This window comes from Orcinus orca, chromosome 7 (assembly GCF_937001465.1).
Source record: "Orcinus orca chromosome 7, mOrcOrc1.1, whole genome shotgun sequence".
In the NCBI taxonomy this organism is placed as follows: domain Eukaryota; kingdom Metazoa; phylum Chordata; class Mammalia; order Artiodactyla; family Delphinidae; genus Orcinus; species Orcinus orca.
This window is the reverse complement of record NC_064565.1, coordinates 41,879,638-41,896,294: the sequence shown is the minus strand read 5'-3', so window position 1 is coordinate 41,896,294 and position 16,657 is coordinate 41,879,638. Positions and strand designations below refer to the sequence as shown.

The window sequence follows — 16,657 nt, the reverse complement described above, 5'->3', positions numbered from 1 at the left end:
CATCTGGAAAGGAGGAATAATAATGCCTCCCAGGGTTTGCGGGAGGGTCCAATGACATATTTAAAAGTGCTGTGAACTAACGCTGTATGTATAAAGATTCATCATAAGATTCATTCTGATTGTTATTAAAGCCTCAACTTGCATGAGATAAAGAAAATCCTTTTTTGATATTTCCCAAGATTTCCAAACATGAGGTCTTTTACTGAGTTTAACGATTCTACTCCGTCAATGATGCTATTCTCCCAGCTCTATTTAGTAACTTGGGAGCTTAATAAAAATATGCAGGAGAGTCAGAGGAGCTGAAGAAATGCTTTTTTCACCCCTGCAGCTGAAATACAAACAGAAACATGTCAAGGAAAGAGGAAGCTACCATGCCGTGCCCGATACGCCTCAGATCCTCCTGGCAAAGACAGTCAGCAATCTGGTGTCCGAGGTAACCCTCCAGCACCCCACAGGCTTGCCTTCCGTCTTGGGCTGATGCCCCAGGCAGGCATTTAAACAAGCTCTCTGTGCTTTCCCTCAGAACAAGTACAAGCAGCATGTGAAGAAGCACTTGGCTCAGGGCTCATACACAACACTGCCGGAGACCCGGGACACCGTTCATGTCAAGGAAGTGACCAGGAACGTCAGTGATGTAAGTGACCAGCCCCAGGACTCTTGGCAGCAGCAGTGGCACTTTACCTTAGAATCCAACAAAAGACTGTAAGCGGCATTTTTGCTTACACTTTCCTTTGCGTTACTTCACTCTTACCATCAGTACCTATATGTGAATTTTGAACGCTGGTTTAAAAGACAACTCAATATTTATTGGCTTTCCAATTACGGCAACTGTGGCAGATGTGGGTTTGGCCATAGAATGTATTGTCTAGCAATATAAGATGTCACTAACCTAGTGGTAATAAAGGGAGGGAGCATTGATAGTAAAGATCAGCCTCTCCCATCATCTCCCCTCTCCTTAAACTGCTGAACAATTTTAGAGAAGTAAAGTCACCTCTTTGTATCTCAGTAATCTCTGCCCACTACATCCTTACGGATAATGCTTTAATAATCATGGTATTATATTTTATGAGCCCTGTGTGGTTCCATTTATTTTAAAAAGGTAGAAATGGTCAATGAAAGAGTTTAATTTGCTTGTCATCAGTTCTCCAAAGACGGGTGTGTGGTTCAATGACAGGTTCCAGGACAGAAATGACAGGGAAGAACTAGAATATGTATCAGAGACCCCAGTTCCAAAATGACACCAAAATAGAGAGCCACGGATTTTCCTCGAGATCTTCTCATAGTTCTTCAAGTAAAACAATTCTGTTCCTAACTTCCTCTGCTCACATAAGTAATTCTGGCTCTTTTTAGACAAATTACAAGAAGAAGTTCGTCAAGGAGAAAGGAAAATCCAACTACTCCATCATGCTGGAGCCCCCAGAGGTGAAACACGCTATGGAGGTGGCCAAGAAGCAGAGTAATGTAAGTTTCTCCTCTCACTCTCGGGGGGCCACTTGAGCTGGTGGATCCCACATCGGTATATGCTGGGCTGGGTCCAGTGAGTGGTCACCCTAATTTCTATATCTGGTGGTCTAAAAAATACGGTAGTGGGGTTGATTTGGTTTTAATAAAAGGTTCCTTTCAGAAAGATAGCGTATCTCTCAAGTGAGCAAATGTTTTCCTTTTCCAAATAAAGGTCGCTTACAAAAAAGATGCTAAAGAAAACCTGCATTACACAACAGTGGCCGATCGGCCAGACATCAAGAAGGCCACGCAGGCTGCCAAACAGGCCAGCGAGGTAAGGGTGCGTTTAGAAGATACCCAGTCCCAAGTGGTCACTGCAAACAAGTAGCTGGTGGTCACTGGCCACCTAGAACGTGGTGCCCATTCTGGTTTTCTTTGATGCAGGTGGAGTACAGAGCCAAGCACCGCAAGGAAGGCAGCCACGGGCTAAGCATGCTTGGGCGTCCAGACATTGAAATGGCCAAGAAGGCAGCCAAGCTGAGCAGCCAGGTAACACAGATGGGCGAGCAGCAGCTCTGATGTGAGGGGATGTTTAAAGACCTTGCAGGAAGAAGCGATTCCCAGAATGAAAGTGCGGTATTAGCAACCAGAGAGAGACTGCAGCACTCCAGAGCTTTGAAAATGATATCACGGAAAGCTTTGAAAAGTTATATCAGATGCAGTCACTTTTAGTTTTTCATTCAGCAAACATATATTGAATGTCTGGACTAGTAACTAGAGGCAGTAGATGTCCTCAGACTATATGTCTATGGCTAAATAATTACAGTTTGGGGTTGTAAGTGTTTGATCGAGGTATGTACAGGGAGCTGAGGGGGAATGCCTAATTCTAGCAGATTTCATATTATTGAGTAGATGGACTTAGAAATGCGTCCAAACTTGATTGCCCCATTACCTAATTTCCCTTGTGAGACCAATTATCTAGAATACTCTTGAGTTATGACAAGTTTTCAGACTTTAGATCAGAGACCCCATGATCAACCACCAGATCTTTCAGAGAGCAAGTTTTAGTCCCAAAAGATGAGCTCAGGAATATCTTATCTCTTCTCCAATTCAAAGATCTTACCTTCTTTTCATTGTCTGTTTTCTCAAGTATTTGTTTGAAGAAATACGTTTAGGATACCTTTGGTGGTTGTATGTATGACTTTCAGCAATGCCAAACATGGGATCTCAATCTTTTGGAAGATACAAATAACATCAAGTGACAATACAGGAGGGAATTATGAGGAGACAGAAAGTTCAGATGAATGATGACAAGCAAATACTATTTTTAAAAAGTTTTTGAATTTAAAACTCCTATGTGGTATTTTTATTGTAAGTTAATGGAATTGTATAAGTACTCGAAACCAAGATATGAAATCACCAAGAAGAAACAGTGGAAATTCCTCTAAGAATAATGAAATGTAACATGAACTTTTCAGTGTAAAAATTTTTAATATGTTTTTAAATCTCCAAGGTCATACCATTAGCAAGTTAAAAACAAGTTGAAATTTTGAAGACTTTGCTGGTTTTACAAATAGAGAGGCCTGTATTTCTTTTTTTTTTTTTTTTTTTTTTTTTTTTTGCGGTACGCGGGCCTCTCACTGTTGTGGCCTCTCCCGTTGCAGAGCACAGGCTCTGGACGCGCAGGCTCAGCGTCCATGGCTCACGGGCCCAGCCGCTCCGCGGCATGTGGGATCTTCCCGGACCGGGCAATGAACCCGTGTCCCCTGCATCGGCAGGCGGACTCTCAACCACTGCGCCACCAGGGAAACCCGAGAGAGACCTGTATTTCTAACCCCAAGTGAATCCTATGATGTGGAGAATGAGTCCCAACCAGATCGTTTTATGAGCTCCCTTTCCTGGGTTTACTTCCTGGGAAAGGCTTGCCTCAGGATTGACAGCTTCATGGTGCGGCCCCTGGTCCAAGGAGACTTCCCCTCTGGGTGGGCCCTCCCCGTTCTGACTTTGCTGTCTTGCTGGTACTCTAGGCGGAATACGTCAAAGGCCAAAGGAGAGGGTACGGGCACGGCGCCGCATCTTATGACACCCCTATGATGAGGCAGCTTAAGAAAACTAATGTGCTCATCAGTGATGTAAGACTGGCATCAGTGATCCCATATATCTGTCTTCCTCTTTCTCTCACCTATCTTCTTAGCCTTGGTCAGGGGACTGACCAAGTCGCACTCTTTTCTGTTGGTTTTGTGTTGGAACGTGTAGAATGCTGTGGAAATTTGTCAAAGGATATACTTTTGCACACACCTGTCTTTTCCTGCATGAAACTTTCCCTCTGGAACATGCCTTTGGAACAGGAAGGTAGAGTAGATTTGGAGAGATGGCCTCCTAACTTCTTTAGGCTGCTGACACCAATCAAAAGCTGAAAACAGACTGAGGATCTCATCTGCAACCACACAAAGAAAGCCTCTGCTGATTACCACTGCTGGTGTTTAATACATTTAAGACTGGCGTTTAATACAGTCTCTCAGTTCAGACATACCCTGAATCAACAGTATAAACTGCTCAAAATGTTTTCGCTCATAGCTTTCACCCTGTTTTACAGTCTCAGTGGCAAGAAACGTTCTCATTCTTGGACCTGCTCTTCAGTCTTTAGAAGCGCCAATATACAGTTCAAGTCCCTGAAAAGGAGCAGAACAACTGGATGTTAGATCTTTAAATTTAATTGAACTTTGAAAGAATAATTGATCAGAAACCATTTTCTCACACTATCTGAGCCCTTTGGGGTAATGGACACTGGTATTGCCGTTTGCTGACACACGGCCTTGCATGGTTGCCTCTCACTTCCCTGGTAAACAAGAAAAAGAAGGCTTTTCCATTCCATATGCCATGTGAATGTGGTTTTACTGTACTTCCTGCCTAATCCCACACCTTTCTAAGAATTCTTGGAGTCCTGAATCTGATGTGTGTCCTTATCATGCAAAATATAGTAGTTCTTAAGATCCAGTTAAAAAGGAAGGTCGAGCGTGTTGGCTCAGATTCCCAGCAGCAGTTGTGCTCACCTGCACTTGCTTGGGGCCTTCTTGTGGAAAGAGGAGGCACAACTTTTTTTTTTTAATTAAAAAGTTAGAAATTTAAATCTACTTAAAATTAACAGAAAAGAACTGAAATGAGACCAGTAGAAAGCTGCTCTTCAAATATTTTCTCAGAAATGAGTTATTTTCTAAAAGATAGAGGATTTTTAGCATTCTTCTAAAAGAAATGGATTTTATTCTCATCAGAGATGGGCCTTTGCGTCTTTCCTTCCCCAGTCTGACTCTGCACATCTAGTTTACTTTGCTTTTTCCTTGTTTCACTGCTCTTGGGATCAGCCCTAGTCTTATGGGTTTCTGTATCCTTAGGAAAAGTTTTCTCTTGGTTCAGACAACTCACCACCTCTGACTTTCCTTAGCAGGCTTTGCATTTCTTTCTTTGGGGAGTGAACTTCCTTTCAGAGAAGAGCCATTGTAGCATTTATTCACATTGTGTTTTCCTGTTATGTTTTCTGCTTCCTCCATTGTGTGTCTGACTCAGTGTGCCTGCATCGTGCTGTACTGTTCTGCATGCTTATTTCGTCTACACATTTCCACTGGAGATTTATTCAAAATAAATGAGCCTCAGCACTGTGAACGCTTTTTCTCTGATGTGGCAGATTTCGTTGTTCTTAGCACTTGAGTGGTCTCCTTTTGTTCCTGTTGTGCTGGATGTGTAAAGTTGTGGGGAAGTAAAGTGATGAAGCATGAGGGGTACTGATTTTAAATGCCTACAGTGTGAAATATCTGGTGACCAGATCCTGGTGTGCTAATAACTTTGAATGAGCGAGTCTTTCCTCTTACCAATAACAGAAACTCTAGGTGTCCCGGAGCATCAAATATTGCCCTTTCAGCTGGCTAACTTCTAGAAGTAGCTCATTTTTCTTTGTTCCTAGAGTGAGTAACTAGTAGAGTTCTACTTCTGGATTAATCCTAGTGACACAGGCATCAGTCTGTTTTTAAATAAGGAAATGTTTCTGTCACTTTCAGTTTATTCTGTTGAATATCCCTATAAGTAAATCGTCATCTTTAGCTATTTTACCTAGGCATTATGACTGTCTCTTTCTTTCACCAATCAGATCACATTTATTGAGCAACTATTAGTGCCAGGCATTGCGCTTATTTTTTAAATTGAAGTTATTTTGTCCTTTGTGTATTCTTACTTTTATGTATCGTGCAAGTATATTTAATCTTATTTTTCTCATTTTGCTAAAGTTATCTCACTTCTTTCCTTCTTCTAGCCTGAAATCATACCGAAGCCATTAACCCCCAAATTCTGTGCTTCTTTTACTCAGAAGTTATGCCAATTTTTTTGCCAATTAAAAAAAAACTTAAATGATATAGCGAAAGTACATAACAATAAATCTCCTGATTTAATAGATTCCTTACTTCTCACCCTTCTTGATCATTTATAAAGCCTCTTCGAACTCCTGGCAATAGACCTAAAGTGCTTTTGGTTTTGCTAGTTAAGAGGACCAAAATGTTCTGAATCAAATATATTAGATCACTTCTTTGAATTTAGCCTGAAGCCTTTTCCCATGCATTTTTATTCTGCATCAAAAAAAGGTGAATATCTTTCATACCTCTGGATAATATAAAAATGAGCAAAACAAATACTATATCACTTGATCTTATTCTCAATTGCCTGTTGTCCCAACATAATTATTAATAGTGCTTTTACTCTTAAAAGTGTCCTAATTTGGATAATAAATTATATGACCCCTTTATGTGTAGCACATACTCTTTTGTATTTACATTTCCTCCATTCCTCAGTCTTCAGATTAATTGATGCTCAGGAATAATTTGGATTTTTGCATTTGCTGTTAGATTAAATACCGAGAAAATTTCAACAAAGAGAAGGGCAAGACACCAAAATACAATCCAAAAGACAGCCAGCTCTTCAAAATCATGAAAGATGCTAATGATCTCACAAGTGAGGTATGTGTTTGTTTAACTGTGGTAAAATATATAATGTGAAATTTGCCATTTTAACTATTTTTAAATATGTAATTCGGTGGCATTAATTACATTCACAATGTTGTCCAACTACCACTGTTATTTCCAAAACTCTTTCATCACCCCAAACACAAACTCTATAACTATTAAGCAATAACTCTCCATTTCCCCCTCCCACCAATCCCTGGTAACCTCTAATCTACTTTCTGTCCCTATGAATTTGCCTATTAGAGATTTCATGTGAGTGGAGTCATACAGTATTTGTCCCTTTTTTTGGTCTGGCTTACTTCATTTAGCATAATGTTTTCAAGGTTCATCCATGCTGTAGCATGTGTCAGAACTTCATTCTTTCTTATGGTTGAATAATAGTCCATTGTATGTTTACATCACACTGTGTTTATCCCTTTGTCTGTCGATGGACACTTGAATTGTTTCCACTTTCTGGCTATTGTGAATGAGGTATGGTTTTTCACCGCCATCCCCAGCACTTGTTCCAGGATGGAACATCTTATTATGGTTTCCATTAATACCATTTTCCATTTCCTATTTATGTGATTTCCTTTTTTCCTTTACTGTTGTACAGGTTAAGTATAAGGCTGACTTGAAGAAACTTCACAAACCTGTGACTGACATGAAGGAATCTTTGATAATGAATCATGTCTTGAATACAAGCCAACTCGCCAGTTCTGTAAGCTCAATCATTTGCTCCAGAAACAGCTTGTTTCACCCATTTTCAACTAAATTCCTTCTCTGAGGTCACTTACATCTCCTTCTCTGCTACTGAGGCACTACATTTATTAGAAAGCTCTCCTGTTCTCTGAGTGCATTCTTCCAAATTACAACATTAATCTACCAGTTCTCCACTGACTCTAACACCTCTCAGAATATAAAAATGCTTCTATTTTGGGGCTATTTAAATTTTTTTTCAAGTAACCACTCCCTTTCCCCCTTCTAAAAACATAGACTTACCATTTGGAATAGTTTCTTTCACGTTTAACTTTGCACCTTAAAACCTACTTTGAATAAGCCATATAACCTAAGTGTTTACATCCTTGTATTAACTGACAATACTGAATGTGGATCTTCATCCTTTTAAAACATTTTCTTAAACCCCCTATGTAGTGTTTGCTAATTTTAATTTGGTCTTGGTGCTGTTGCTGTGTAAATATCTAATGTAAAGAGGAAAAATAGGAATGCTGAGCAGCTTTGCCATCAATGTGCCTTTTTTTGCCACCTTCCCCTCAGTACCAGTACAAGAAAAACTATGAGAAGAGTAAAGGCCACTACCACACAATACCCGACAATCTGGAGCAGCTTCATCTAAAAGAGGCCACAGAATTACAGAGTGTAGTAAGTTGACCAAGACTGACTTTTTTCCTGCACATTCTACCATGTAAAAAATTTTGATGTATTCCACTCCTACCCCCCAAGGATGGTAGTTATAGTTGTAGTAACCATTGCTTGAGAAAATATCCAAAGATATTAGGGGCTTTGAATTTAGCAACATGTTGAAACAAATGTTTATGTTATGAATGAGAGCAGTGTGAACATACGTTGGAGAAACAGTGCATAGACATGCAATATGTGTTATTCAGGGTACTGACAGGGACTGGTAGCATAAAGATTACATCACAAGGGAGACAGACCCCTTAGAAAATATTCCTAAGGATGATAGGGAGCCTTTGGAGCAGAGGAGTGATATGCTCAGGTCACCACTGAAGTGGTCTCTGGGTGTGGAAGAAACTGCAAAATTTGTAAAATAATTAAGATTCTCAGAGGAAAGAACTTAGAGAAGGAGCTTGCTGTCACATGACCTTCTATATCACAAATTCAACACTATTTAGGTCCCCCATTGGGCATTAACCAAGAGGTCTAAATTACTAGAAATGCTCTCCTGTCATCTGTAAAGCAGCCCATGATCCCAGGACTCTATTTTATTTTATTTTATTTATTTTTTGAAAATGTGTTTATTTTATTTAAAAATACCTACATCATCCCTTTCATTTATTTCTTTTTACTTTTTATTTATTTATTTATTTAACATCTTTATTGGAGTATAATTGCTTTACAGTGGTGTTAGTTTCTGCTTTATAACAGAGTGAGTCAGCTATACATGTACATATGTCCCCATATCTCTTCCCTCTTGCGTCTCCCTCCCTCCCACCCTCCCTATCCCACCCCTCTAGGCGGTCACAAAGCACCGAGCTGATCTCCCTCTGCTATGTGGCTGCTTCCCACTAGCTATCTATTTTACGTTTGGTAGTGTATATATGTCCATGCTGCTCTCTCACTTTGTCACAGCTTACCCTTCCCCCTCCCTGTATCCTCAAGTCCATTCTCTAGTAGGTCTGCGTCTTTATTCCCGTCCTGCCCCTAGGTTCTTCTGACCATTTTTTTCTTTTCTTTTTTTTTAGATTCCATATATATGTGTTAGCATATGGTGTTTGTTTTTCTCTTTCTGACTTACTTCACTCTGTATGACAGTCTCTAGGTCCATCCAGCTCACTACAAATAACTCAGTTTCGTTCCTTTCTATGGCTGAGTAATATTCCATTGTATATATGTGCCACATCTTCTTTATCCATTCATCTGTTGACCAGGCCTCTATTTTAATGTGTTGTCACAAGCAAGAGAGCTGAGATTGGGCTTTGCTATCAAGATGCTGCGTGACACAGACTTCTGTCTCTATCTCTTTCAATGTCTCCTGTGTAAATTAGGAATATCTATAGGCTCCCCCCATTCCTGGTCACATGTGATGAGGATAAGGAGATTGTATTTGTAAAATAGCCTTGGGGGTCTTTTTGAGAATGATAGGTTTGTTAGTAAGTCAGTCAACAACTAGTCAACTGGATTTCATTTTTTTTTTTTTTTTTTGGTACGCGCGGGCCTCTCACTGATGTGGCCTCTCCCGTTGCGGAGCACAGGCTCCGAACGCGCAGGCTTAGCAGCCATGGCTCACGGGCCCAGCCGCTCCGCGGCATGTAGGATCTCCCCGGACCGGGGCACGAACCCGTATCCCCTGCATTGGCAGGCGGACTCTCAACCACTGCGCCACCAGGGAAGCCCTGGATTTCATTTTTATACCAATCTATATTGGCAGCACTGAATATGTGACCAGTTATGACCTCAATTGAGTTTTTGATATATAATTAAAGCTGTATGCATTATCTATTAAATCAAGACCCCAGGTCCCTCATAAAAGTTCTTATGAAAGAAAAACTGGAGATTTTTATCAGAAATATTGGCTGAGGCTCTGGCTAAAATGTTGACATCTACACACATCAAATCTTGGCCAACCTTATCTATGGGCGGTTTCCCCAGGCACTTTCTTGCCTCACAGCTTCTCTTAGCTGATTCTTCTGCAGTGATTCCTTTGTCTCCTTGAATTGAACACAAATCCTGACCATGCCTTGCAGACAGTAATGATGTTCTCCCACCAGGCCAAAACAAAAAGCTACTGGATCTGAATCACAACAGGAAACTGTTTTGAGTGGCAATGAGATACCACCCACTGGACATAATGTATCAATTAAAAATACTGTTGCTAAACTGGTGTCTGTCTACAGATTGGCCAGAGAAGACATATCTCATAAAGCTTTTCATAACTAGGTGAAATACAAAGAAAAGTATGAAAAGGAAAGAGGAAAGCCCATGCTGGACTTTGAAACACCAACATACATCACTGCCAAAGAGTCTCAGCAGATGCAGAGTGGGGTAAGTCCTGCACAAACCCACCACACAGCAAATACACCATCAAACTGATGAAAACAAGCTCTACCCACAGAAGTATCCAGCCTGTTGTTATCCCGAAGTTGTGGATGATGGGACTCTTTAAAATGTGATGACTAAAATCTTTTCCATCTCACGAATCCTGTGGCTCCATTATAAAAAGAAATGATCTGAATAGTAAACATTTACCATATATGTTTTATTTCAACTATCCTTTTCATAGAATTAGAACATAGAAAACTGTTCCTAACACTGAAACAATTTATTTTGAACATAACATAAATTTTTCTTTGAATGAAAAGTTCTCTCTGTGCAGACCTACTGTTGGCTTTGAATTGCTCTTCTCTTAATAGGAAGCCTCCAGTCCCCAAAAGGAAGACTTTTTTCTTTTAATCAGGATTTTTATCAAAATATCAAGTCAACATGACATATTTCCTATTTTAGAAATGTAAGCAGAGGCATCTAAAATAGTTCTTTTAATTTTTAAGCAATAGTAGAGAAGAATGGATCTTATTTTGAATCTTAGAAAGTCTGTTTTCATTGGGAAACAGGCTTATTTTGGATTTCTTTTTGCCTCCCCTCCATGGGCATATCTCCAACCATAAAGATAAATGGTTTTTAATAAAAGTAACATTTTGGGGAGCTTCCTGGTGTGTAGAATGCCAAATAATGAAAAATTTTGAAGGGTTTCAAACAATTGCTGAATCTGGGTAAAGCAACTATGGGAGTTCCTTGTACTATTCTTGATACTCTTCTATAAATGTAAAATTCTGTCAAAATTAAAAATGACAAAAATCAAGTTCCAACATCTCTTCCAAGCCTCCCAGTAAGACAGCCTCATCCAGGGATTGGAGAGGAGATGGGGGAGGTCGTGGCCCTCCCTCTCAACAGTGAGCAAAGCCTGAGAACTTGTCTGTGCTACATTATTCACCTTATCTGTTCAGTGACTTAATAGTCATGATTATGAAAAAGGCCAAATTTGCATTTGGTGCCCTCAGGTTCCCCTTCCTCTGGGGTGTTTTTGGTTTTTTTCCCCCTTGAGTCACTTCTAATTCAGAAGTAAAATCTTTTGTTGCCTTCAGAAAAATGTCATCAGGAGAGATGACAGTGGATTGAGAGTCTTGGTGGCATATCCATCCTTCCACTTTCAAAGGGCCAGCCCCCATCACAGCGGCAGACAGACGAATGAGAGGCCACCAGAGTTTCTCAGCCTCTGAGTTTCCTTGGGCCATTTGCTCTACACAGAGTATTTCCAGAACAATCAGGCATATTTCAAATGTGTGACCATTAGCAGAACTAAGATCAAGTTAAGAGGCCATACACAGAAGGAAAATGGAATTATTTTCTTCCTAGGATTGAGAAAGAAATTGTAATAAACATTCTTAACTTGTCTTTCCTTCCTACCCACTTTAGAAAGAATATAAGAAAGATTATGAAGAGTCCATTAAAGGCAGAAACCTGATTGGCCTGGAGGTCACGCCAGCTTTATTACATGTCAAATATGCAACCAAAATAGCCAGCGAGGTAGTGCCTACTTGGTCTTTTCTTTCCCTCCTGATCCAAATAATTGCACTAATGACACTCATCAACGTGTTCCTTCTACCATTTTCACTACCACCTAACTTTTCAGGTTTCAAGTTGGGTTCACATGTGTTTGGTACTACCCCCTAAGCTACTACCCATGTTAATTCTTCTAATTTTTTAATTGAATACCTAATAAAATGTGCTTACCCCAGCCTTCTATTAATTTCTAGTTTCTTATTTGACATTGAATATTAACTAATGAAGCTTATACCCTGCCTTTATTCATATCTTTATTTACTAAACTGTAACTCTTTAAAATTAGAAGGATTTTTTATTTTGTTTTGGCTCTTCACCAAAGAAGAATAATCCAGGCTTTCTTGTCAGCATTGTTGCTTGTATTCTGTGCCGTAGAAAGAGTACAGGAAAGATCTAGAGGAAGGCATCCGTGGGAAGGGTCTCAGTGAAATGGAAGATACGCCCGACATGCTAAGAGCAAAGAACGCCACTCAGATCCTCAATGAGGTGGGCACACAGCCAACTGCATGCACAGAATCAACCCAGCATCTCCTCCTTCTTAGCCAAGTTGCATAAAAAACCAGAAAGCAATAAAAAGAGAGTTTTTGTATTTCAGATTCCATATTCAACATGGTTATTAACCATTAAATAAAATATCTCGATTTTGGATGTGTTGATATTATAACAGTCTGTTTCTGTAGTGGCTATTGTAACCTGTTATTTATCTAATATTATTTGATTTAACCTTGATACATTTGTTGTGCCCATTTAAATAAAGGCAGCACACTGGAGTGGTGGGCACCTAAGTATAATCCTTTACATACCAAACCAGATTTAAAATGTGCTTTTATACTTTAATTTTCTAAGTAGAGAATGCTAAAAAGCGTTCCAAAGGACGCCTGGCATGAGTAGAATAGTTTCCTAAAGTGGTCTGCTGTTGTCACCACTCCATCCTGCCACAGGGAAAGGTGAAGGTGACATCAGCAACTGAGGTGGCATGTTATGTGGATCTGTATTCACTCTGCACATTTATTACCTAGTCATGAGTTAAGTAACTTTTTTTTTTTTTTAATGCTACTATAGAAAGAATATAAGAGAGACCTGGAGCTGGAAGTCAAAGGAAGAGGCCTGAATGCCATGGCCAATGAAACTCCCGACTTCCTCAGAGCCAGGAATGCTACAGATATTGCCAGTCAGGTCAGTGTTACTGTTCCATGTCAGTCTTTCAACAAAAAAAGTAGCTGAGATTACAAGGACACAGTGTTGTCCTTCTGTTGTCTTGTTGATCAGTTATAGTTAAACACATATAGTGGCATCCCTAAATATCCACATGGTGGAATGCATTCTGATGAAAGGATCAGGGGCCCTTTGCCAGGGCTGCTTTCATCTGTCCTTCTCCTAGCTCTTCTGTAAACAACTGATGCCTTACTATCTGTTGTTTCTCTCTCTCCTTCTGCTTTCCCCTACCCTACCCAACACCACCCTGCCCCCGCCCCCAACTAGATAGTAAGCCTTTCAACAGCTAGGACTCAACCTTTCTTTCTGAATCTCACTCTTTAGCATAAAGCTATAGACACAATAGGGAAAAAATGTTGGCTAGCAAATAAATGAATCCTTTTGGATAAGAAATATTAATCACTTCTTAGTCAAACTAAGCCAACAAATGTGCACATTGTAACCATTTACCCAACTATTGGATGTCCTTTTGCAGGTTAAGTATAAGCAATCAGCAGAAATGGAAAAAGCCAATTTTACTTCTGTGGTTGATACTCCGGAGATCATTCATGCCCAACAAGTCAAGAACCTTTCAAGCCAGGTAAGGACATTCATCAGAACATCACTTATTGACCCCAATCATGAAGAACAAGTCTGTCCATTAATACCAAAGAAGACTCTTTCAAATCACAATTTTTCCCAGTGAAAAAGAAGGGGTTCGTCTATGATGCAAGTTGGAGTTAGAGTTGAGGTTTCCGTAGCAGAATTAAAATAAAGGAGGGAATTTTAAGGTACTGAAGAACTCTTACATGGTACCACCCATAATTTTTTTAAATTTATATTTCCAGTTTTATTGAGATAAAATTGACATATATGACTGTATAAGTTTAAAGTGTACAGTGTAATGGTTTGGCTTATATTTACTGTGAAATGATTGCTTCCATAAGTTTAGATAGCATCCATCATCTCATAGAGATACAGTAAAGAGAGAAAGCAAAACAAAAAGACAAAAATTTTGCCCTGTGATGTGAACTCTCAGGATTTACTCTCTTAACACCTTTCACATGTAACATAGAGCTGTGTTAGAGCTGCATTCACTGTAGTCGTCGTCATGCTGTACATGACATCCCTAGTACTTATTTATCTTATAACTGGAAGTTTGTCACTTTTGACCACCTTTCTCCAGTTCCACCTCACCCTCATGAGTCTCCCGCCTCTGGTAACCACAAATCTGATCTTTTCTAGGCATTTGTTTTGATTTTAGATTCCACAAATAGGTGAGATCATACAGTGTTTGTCTTTCTCTGTCTGACTTCTCTCACTTAATGTAATGCCCTCAAGGTCCATGTTGTTGTTGTTGCAAATGGCAGGATTTTCTCAGTTTTTATTCCATTGTACATATATACCACAACTTTTTTTTTTTTTTTTTTTTTTTTTTGCGGTACGCGGGCCTCTCACTGTTGTGGCCTCTCCCGTTGCGGAGCACAGGCTCCGGACGCGCAGGCTCAGCGGCCATGGCTCACGGGCACAGCCGCTCCGCGGCATGTGGGATCTTCCCGGACCGGGGCACGAACCCATGTCCCCTGCATCGGCAGGCAGACTCCCAACCACTGTGCCACCAGGGAAGCCCCTACCGCAACTTTTTTATCCATCATCTGTTGATAGACGCTTAGGTTGTTTCCATGTCTTGGCTATTGTAAATAATGCTGCTATGAACATGAAAGTGAGGGTATTTCAAGTTAATGTTTTCGAATCCTTTGGATATATTCCTAGAAGTGGAATTTCTGGATCGTATGGTAGTTCTGTTTTTAATTTTTTGTGGATCCTCTATACTGTTTTCCATAGTGTCAAAACCAGTTTACAATCCCACCAACAGTGCACTATTCTCCACATCCTCACCAGCATTTGTTATCTCTTGTATTTTCGATGATGGCCATTCTAACAGGCATGAGTTACCACCTGTAATTAAAGAATCAGTCTCATAATGTGGATGTAAAATTTGTGTGCAAATCTGGAAGAAACAAAGTAGACCGCCCACATTTGGATTATCAATTTTTTTAAATAAGATTGAGATTATGTCATCAATGCTAACCACACAATCTAACCCTGATTCCTCTTATGATGGGTAACTCTCCATCTTCCTACAAATAGAGAGATAAAGAAAAGTAAGATGTCCTTCATACACCAGGATATACCCTCATTTTTTTTAATCTTCACTGCTGATCAGGAATCTGCAATTTACTTGAGTAGCCCCAAATTAGAATTTTTGCCTGTCTCCTAATCAGTGAGTTCTAAAGCAGTAGTTGCCTGGCCTGACTATACTTAGTAAACACCTGGGAATGTAGATTTCCTGGTCCCACCCTGGGAGCTCTGGCCAGGAGCCAGGACCACACCTGCTCACAGCTCATCGAAAATATCCTTGTCACCAACCAAGGACTGGCATTCAGGAGGCCTTGCTGTTGGCTCTTAACCCTCCTGCTTTTCTCCACCTGCCTGTTGAATAGCCTGGCTCCATCCAGTTCACTGTAGACATCCCCAAGTCCCTGCCAGGAACCTCAGGGGCTGTCAACCTCCCTCGTGTGGACCAGTTCACAGGGGCCTCCCTCTGCCAGCTTTGCCATGACAATGGGTCCTATTAAATGCCTGGGCTCAGTTCTCCTGGAAAGAAAAGGCATGGCACTCACTGACCCAGAGGGCTCTGTTTTATAACTCCCTAACATCCTTAAATAGTCAAAAAAATATAAAGGACTTCCCCTCTGCTGAGTAGGAAGGGCTATTTTAGGTCCCATTGGCCCATATCCCTGTGTTATTCCCTATCCTTATTTCTTGGAATCTATTTCCAGAAAAAGTACAAGGAAAATGCAGAGAAGTGCATGTCATATTATGAGACCGTTTTGGACACCCCAGAGATGCAGAGGATCCGGGAGAACCAAAAGAACTTCAGCCTTGTGAGTTTTTATTGAATCTAAGACACAGCTCACTGGTACCTGGGATGAGACGGGGCAAGAAGGATGCCTCTGGGCACACATGCTTGCGTATCTACCTGCAGCAGCCCTCCACACCTCCCACCGCCCCCCCCCCGCCCGGGAGCTGTGTGCTCCTGTCTTCTCTGAACTCACCTTATATCTCAATCCCAATTCATAGCATGAAAGACCCATTGGCTATGTGACTATGATTATTGTAGCATAGAAATTTTTTTTTAAATATAAGATTTTAACTTCCTTTACACAATATAGGACAATACAATATATAAAACAATGTTGAAATCTTACCAAGATGTTTGCTCTTTTTTCATAGCTTCAATACCAGTGTGACCTTAAAAACAGTAAAGGAAAAATTACAGTTGTTCAAGACACGCCAGAAATACTGCGTGTTAAAGAAAATCAAAAGAATTTCAGCTCGGTATATTTACTATTTATTTTCCATTTAATGCTAACCTAATAATATCAGGCTCCTCTTTGAAAATATACTAGCCGTACGTTGATTCAGACAATTAACATCTAACCTCCTCAGTTAATGCTAGCAGTTATTTGTTAAAATTCCCCATACTTTGCTCTAAAATCATCACCCCAGAGACCATTTGAAATAACAACTTAAATCTGCTAACAAAGGAGCTTTTTTCTTTTTAACTTTTTAAATCCCAGAGCAGTAACGTGTTTTCTTGCTCCAGAAGATGGATTTCTTTCTGACACTGTGATTTATTATCCTTTCCC

General features: G+C 40.2%; 1 protein-coding gene and 2 long non-coding RNA genes across 52 annotated transcripts in view; 1 reads left to right on the top strand and 2 right to left on the bottom strand.

Annotated features, from left to right (window-relative positions):
* NEB (nebulin) overlaps positions 1 to 16,657 on the top strand; it is a 231,171-nt gene that overhangs the window by 196,479 nt on the left and 18,035 nt on the right. For 45 of the 50 annotated variants that reach the window (XM_049712469.1, XM_049712464.1, XM_049712474.1 and 42 more), the window contains 15 exons: positions 329 to 433; positions 524 to 634; positions 1,351 to 1,461; positions 1,676 to 1,777; positions 1,888 to 1,992; positions 6,333 to 6,443; positions 7,045 to 7,149; positions 7,707 to 7,811; positions 10,071 to 10,175; positions 11,604 to 11,714; positions 12,126 to 12,236; positions 12,813 to 12,926; positions 13,441 to 13,545; positions 15,788 to 15,892; positions 16,242 to 16,346. In XM_049712469.1, the coding sequence (XP_049568426.1) occupies positions 329 to 433; positions 524 to 634; positions 1,351 to 1,461; positions 1,676 to 1,777; positions 1,888 to 1,992; positions 6,333 to 6,443; positions 7,045 to 7,149; positions 7,707 to 7,811; positions 10,071 to 10,175; positions 11,604 to 11,714; positions 12,126 to 12,236; positions 12,813 to 12,926; positions 13,441 to 13,545; positions 15,788 to 15,892; positions 16,242 to 16,346 (1,611 nt within the window). The remainder of the gene's footprint in view (positions 1 to 328; positions 434 to 523; positions 635 to 1,350; positions 1,462 to 1,675; positions 1,778 to 1,887; positions 1,993 to 6,332; positions 6,444 to 7,044; positions 7,150 to 7,706; positions 7,812 to 10,070; positions 10,176 to 11,603; positions 11,715 to 12,125; positions 12,237 to 12,812; positions 12,927 to 13,440; positions 13,546 to 15,787; positions 15,893 to 16,241; positions 16,347 to 16,657) is intronic. The other 5 variants (XM_049712435.1, XM_049712481.1, XM_049712434.1 and 2 more) reach the window with 4 other exon arrangements.
* LOC117195434 (uncharacterized) overlaps positions 1 to 16,657 on the bottom strand; it is a 77,549-nt gene that overhangs the window by 58,667 nt on the left and 2,225 nt on the right. Inside the window, exon 2 of the long non-coding RNA XR_007478495.1 lies at positions 16,217 to 16,259. This is a non-coding gene — a long non-coding RNA (uncharacterized LOC117195434). The remainder of the gene's footprint in view (positions 1 to 16,216; positions 16,260 to 16,657) is intronic.
* LOC125965035 (uncharacterized) lies at positions 3,031 to 6,337 on the bottom strand. The gene is made up of 2 exons (XR_007478499.1): positions 3,977 to 6,337; positions 3,031 to 3,880 (listed from the first exon to the last, which is right to left on the bottom strand). It is a non-coding gene; the product is annotated as an uncharacterized LOC125965035 (long non-coding RNA).